This window comes from Psammomys obesus, unplaced genomic scaffold (assembly GCF_907164565.1).
Source record: "Psammomys obesus unplaced genomic scaffold, mPsaObe1.curated_primary_1811, whole genome shotgun sequence".
Taxonomy (NCBI): Eukaryota; Metazoa; Chordata; class Mammalia; order Rodentia; family Muridae; genus Psammomys; species Psammomys obesus.
Genome location: NW_026596091.1, coordinates 5,101,137 through 5,107,136, shown reverse-complemented (window position 1 = coordinate 5,107,136; position 6,000 = coordinate 5,101,137). Strand labels below are relative to the sequence as shown.

Genomic DNA, 6,000 nt, shown 5'->3' with positions numbered 1-6,000 from the left:
TGTTCCTCTAGTCTGACCAAGCTCAGTGAGAGGTGTACTTAAAATATGGACCATGGTAATATAAATTCAATCCCTTAAATACTGTTATATTACAAATAGTAATGTAAGTAACAATGAATTAAATTTTCTACAATTAAAAACCCTAGAAACACAGACTGCCTTTTTCTAGGACTGTGATTAGGGGTACTCTAATGTACAGCATTTAGCATGCCATCAGAGACTTTCTGACAATACAGCCTCTAACAAAACTAGGTTGTCCTAGACGCTTGGAAACAGAATTATTCATTGTCATATTATGCTTCTATTTATATTATACAAACTTCAAGAGTTTACCCCGTGAGGCCTAAAGTCCTTATGAGATTGCCAGAAATAAAACCAAAAAAAGCACATTGTAAGGCCTATGGTTTCATGTGTGCCACATGCTTCCTTATGGAGGAACAGCCAACCATTGTGGAAATGCTAAGGCAGTTAGAAAACCAAATAAATATGAAGCTTTTATTAAGTAATAAAAATAAAGGCTTATTCTGTAGAAAGAAATGCACAGAGTGCTTTATTATTGCAGTCTTCAGGTAGAGCAGGGTTCTAGTGCTCATCAACATCAGTCCTCTCTTCTGTTTTAGTCCTGCCTTCAAGTGGAGATGGGTGTTTGAAGATTGTTAAGTGTGATTCTTCTCTCAGAGCTGATTTCTGCATGAAATGCTTCCCACATTGCTCCAGCCTAAAAGTCACCTATGCTACCAATACAGTGACATAGTGCCCTTCTCGGAGAAAGTGATTTAGTGAGATAGAATCAGGAGTTGCTGTTTCAAACAAAACTGAATATGATTCTACTGACAGGAAATGTGGGAAAGACCGAGCTAACATGTTGCCATCAGACTTCCCGTTCTCTATGATTGGCTCATAAATTTCCCTTTCTATTTGGACCAAATATTTACCTGATCAATCATACTTCACATACTTGTTAGAATACCTGACTAAGATGTATAATCTGGTGATAAGGCATTGTGGATGAAAGCATCAGCTCATAGCTCTTCCTTTATGCTACTACAAAAGAGAAGCTTAATAGCATGCCCAAGGTAGAGAGAGGCAGAGCTGCCATGACAGCACAGCACACCACACATGTCTTACTGGGAACAGCCCTTTCAGTGATAATTTGTAACTTCAACAGAAAGCCTTCTTCTATTGTTGGAGACCTTTAATTTCTTCTTCAGAGCAGACCAAGATCCATTTTGTGCCTTTCTCCAACTGGACCTTTGCCAGTTCTGTAGAGTAGAAGCTACAACCCAAACTCAGGCAAATAAAGAAACAGTGAGTTCAGGTTTTGAAAAGTACTGGTCTATTGGCCATAGGTGGATTAGTGTTTGCTTTTCTTTGGGTCAATATTGACTTGCTTAATTTCCTCTTCTGTATATAGAAACCCTTTGTGTATGGTGGTATAGTGTTTGTTTCAGATAAGCCTTCTTTCCTCCTCCCGTGCTGGAACACCATGTAATCTAGGACAAGTTATTTATTCTTTATGAGACTCAATAGCACCTTATTGAGTTGATTTTAAGATTAACATTCTAGGCATTCAATGAGAGGTAACTGTTCTTGTTGTCTTAGTGGTGTGTACAGATACATATTCTAAGTATATAGGAATATATATACTTCAGATATATAGAAATTCATCCAATCTGTCATCATACTACATACATACAGCTTTCAAATTAAGGAAGATGTAACTTGTGTCATGCTGGGTTTTAGAAAAACTTTATTTTGTTCCTCATGTTTTTTATTTTTTTCTTTAAATGAGTTGTTATTTGATCTCTAATATCAAAGTTATGTTCTTTGAGAGGTGTTGATTAGCACTGAGAAATAAGTTTTCAAGCTTTTAAGCATTCTGTCATTCACAAAACTATTACAAGCACACTCTTATTTCTATTTCTAGCCTTGCAGGGGGTCGGATATTATCAGTGATAAAGATGCAGCTGATCAAAGGCCACAGCAGTGAGGATCCTTTTTATAAAGCAGTAGAGGAAGTTGTTCAGGATTTGAATTTGAGGATTAAAAATATTATCAGTTCTCAAGAAGATGTAGCTGTCAGCTCCACCAGCCTTAGTCCTGCACTGGTAATGGATTTATTCTTTGTTGTTTTTCTGAACAAAACATAATCTCTTCTGTTCATTGCAGAAATTGTTTGCTGTTGCTACTTAAGTCAGAAGATGTATTTTCTATGCTTTAAGATGACACCATCAAATTTAATTTTCTCAATAGGATTATGTTCAACTTCATCTTTGGGGAAAATGTATTTGTTGAAATAGGCATTGGATAATCTCTAGTATCTCTTTCAGCACTGAATATTTAAAGCACTTAGGACAACTTTTCAATAATTCTTTTTTTTCTGTTTTTTAAATTTTATTAATTATACTTTATTCACTTTGTATCCCCCCATAAATCCCTCCCTCCTCCACTCCCGGTCCCACCCCCCTTCCCCTTCTTCACGCATACTCCTCCCCACGTCCACTGATAGGGGAGGTCCTCCTCTCCTTCCTTCTGATCTTAGTCTATCAGATCACATCAGGAATGGCTGTATTGTCATCTTCTGTGGCCTGGAAAGGCTGCTCCCCCCTCAGGGGGAGGTGATCAAAGAGCAGGCCAATTGGTTTATGTCAGAGGCGGTCCCTATTCCCATTACTATGTAACCCACTTGGACACTAAAATGCGATGGGCTACATCTCTTCAGGGGTTCTAGGTTATCTCCATGCCTGGTACTTGGTTGTAGTATGAGTCTCTGGGAAGACCCCTGTGTTCAAATTTTCTGGTTCTGTTGCTCTCCTTGTGAGGTTCCTGTCCTCTCCAGATCTTACTATTTCCCACTTCTTACATAAGATTCCATGCACTCTGCCCAACAGTTGGCCGTAAGTCTCAGCATCTGCTTTGATCGTCTGTAGGGCAGAGCCTTTCAGAGGCCCTCTGTGGCAGGTTCCTAGGTTGTTTCCTGTTTTCTTCTTCTGATGTCCATCCTCTTTGCTTTTTGGAATGGGGATTGAGCGTTTAATCAGGGTCCTCTCTCTTGATTAGTTTCTTTAGATGTACAGATTTTAGCAGGTTTATCCTATGTTATATGTCTATATGAGTGAGTATATACCGTGTGTGTCTTTCTGCTTTGTAAAATAATAGTAGTCTGGTTTTTGGCCCCATTTCTCTGCAGGATAGTAACAGTCCCATTAGAACAGGTTTTGTAGTCAGAAGTTAAATTTTCATTTATAGAGCTACATAACTTTTATAATAACTCCATTTCCAGTTGATTACAAGTCAACCTCCCTTTTACTTGGAACTCTTATATAGTATACACTTCTTCCTTGATTTCCTTATGTTGATAGTAAGTTTCAATAATTACTACAGAAGTGAGCTACCATTATTATAGATACAGAACAGAACCTTAGAGTGTGTATTATAGCAGGTCTATCTTTTTTCTTTTCTTTCTTTGTTTTTGTTTGAGACCAAGTCTTACTTTATAGACCAGGTTGGATTGGAACTCATTATGCAATCTAAGCTGGCCTCAAGCTCCTAGCATAGCTTTCTCATGCTGGAATTACACATGTAAACCATTGTGTCTGTCTGTATCATGATGCTTATGTGGTCAACAGAGGCCCTTGTCATTAGGTGTCACTGTAGCAGGCAGTGCATGAAGAAACACTTTTGCTTCATCCTTTTATTCATCCTTTCATCCAGAGGCCTTGGTGATCATTTTTATCTGTTTTCCTACAGAAATGTGTGTTCTTTGATTTCGTTCCAAGGCATCATGCGGAACATTCTGGGATTCTACTTCATTTATTTTATGTGCATGCCACATTTTGAGTGACTGTCTTGGCACAAAGCACAGGGGAGTATTACTTTAAGTGTAAGCCAATAACTACCACCATCTCAGGTCACTCAGTGCCAGTCTCCCATTTGTAGGCAGACAAAATCCCAGCACAAACCACCTGTTAGTTTTCTGCTAAATCACAAATCTTGAAAGTACAATCAAATAGCACCCAGTGAAGGTCCTATTAGTAGTGTGGCACTTGCTGATACTGATGTACACTGTGGTAACTACCAGGTCATGGGAGGCTCTTGGCTTGACTCTGGGTATACCTGTACAGTCCAGGTCATCTGGTAGCTCAAGCTGCCACATAGAGAAAAGAATCCAAAACCACACTGACAAATGCTGCAGGACCAGCACAGCTGCCACGGAAGACTCTGAAAGATTAGCCACGATATGTAGGCACAGTGTCCTCACACGACTGGGCAAGGCAGTTTCACTGCTCCTCTTTTGCTGGGGAGTGCATCTTGAACATAGAGAAGTTAAGCATCTTCTCACAGTCCTGTAGTGTGCCTAATTAGTAAGATATTTGAAACCTAACAAAAATCCCCAAGGGTTTATGTTCTTATGTACTTGTATGTAATTTTGCATTGTCATGTATTACCTTCCACATCCATTTATTCTCTAATTACTACATTTTTCAGTTCTCCCTTCTTAATCTGTTTTCTTTATTTCTAGCACTGTTTAGTTCAGACCATTTCATTTCGAAAGTAATTTATTACAGTCTCTTAATTTGTTGCAGCCATGCCCATATTTGACAAATTTTACACTAATACATATTTTACACATTGCTATTGTTGATTTTTTAAAATCTAAATGAGCTTATTGTACTTTCTTAGTAAAGCAAGAGGCTTTACCTTTGTAGCAGGCTGGCCCCTAACATCGGGGCATGGGATGCAGAGTTTCTTCAGGCTCTTTTGCTGGGGTGCCTCCTTCTCACCTAGGTACCTAGCCCTCTCCTTTACTGGTTTCTGAAGCTCCTTCCTGTCTCCTGGGACTCCACAGAACTCTCACTGTTGACTCTTAAGTGCTTCTGCCACTTGGTGTATATGCATATTAGAAATGTCACAGCACTCGAATACAGGTTTTTGATGACTTATCTTATTGAGGGGACAGTGGTATCTTTGAATGTAGTGGTTTTCACCTTTGAAACTTTAGTTTCTTAAAGTAATGCTTAAAACATAGAATAATTGTAACTTTTCATGTGATTAAATCTTTCTTTTTTCTTTTTTTGAGCCAGGCTGATCTTTGTCTTATGTCACTGACTCTAGTCTTAAGCTCAGACTCTGTGTCCACCTCCCCAGTGCTGGGATTGTAGGTGTGCAGCACCACTTCTGGCTCTTGATTAGATCTTAAGCGCATGTGAGTTTGTTTTGGATTGCCAGAACCCCATCTCTCTAAGTACAAGAGAACAACTACACAGAGATTAAGACATAAAGTCTTGGGGTTGAGGCCTAACTAGATAGTGATTAGATTTTTTCTCTCTTAAAGCCTAATGTCATTCACGTCAGAATATGATATTCTTACATATATAACTATATGATATTCTTATGTATCTGAAAACCAGTAAGATTGATTATAGTGTTGCTGAAGGGAAAAATGTCTACATATCTTATATCCACTTTCTATAGCTGATTTTTTCTGATTTCAGCAATAAAAGAGTGGCATTTGAAATAGAAATGTGTAGCTGACTCACCTAGCTGGATGATTATTATATATACTTAAAAATTAATTTTTATTCTAGCCAAAATCTTTTGCCATAAACCATGACACCGCATACTGTGGCAGAGATGCTGTGAAAATTTTACTGGTTCTCTTGGATGAAGACGCAGCTAGTGCCCCCACCAGAAACAGAGCAGAGCTGTTACATAATGACGGAAGTACAGTTCCTCACCATGGACCTTCTCTCCTTACACTTTTTAGGTATGTAATTTCAAAGCTATATGTGTGTGAGTACTAGTGTGAAGTTTTTTTTTTTTTAAATATAAAAATACCTTGCTGATTATCAGAGGAATTTATACTTATGAATCTTAGAAGTAGCTATGTAATGTGGACAAAGCAAACAAAAGCTAAAGGAAGACTGGACCTTTCACTGGAGCACAGTATTTGTATTGCAGCATTTAAGAGTGTAGTAGGTGGTTTTGTTGTTTTCATTT

The 6,000-nt window shown here is 38.3% G+C and overlaps 1 protein-coding gene across 5 annotated transcripts in view; it reads left to right on the top strand.

The window, feature by feature from the left end:
• Parpbp (PARP1 binding protein) overlaps window positions 1-6,000 on the top strand; it is a 54,897-nt gene that overhangs the window by 40,013 nt on the left and 8,884 nt on the right. For 4 of the 5 annotated variants that reach the window (XM_055627943.1, XM_055627945.1, XM_055627944.1 and 1 more), the window contains 2 exons: window positions 1,928-2,108; window positions 5,589-5,767. In XM_055627943.1, coding sequence (XP_055483918.1) covers window positions 1,928-2,108; window positions 5,589-5,767 — 360 coding nt within the window. Of the gene's footprint in view, window positions 1-1,927; window positions 2,109-5,588; window positions 5,768-6,000 lie in introns of those variants that run through there. The other variant, XM_055627946.1, reaches the window with a different exon arrangement.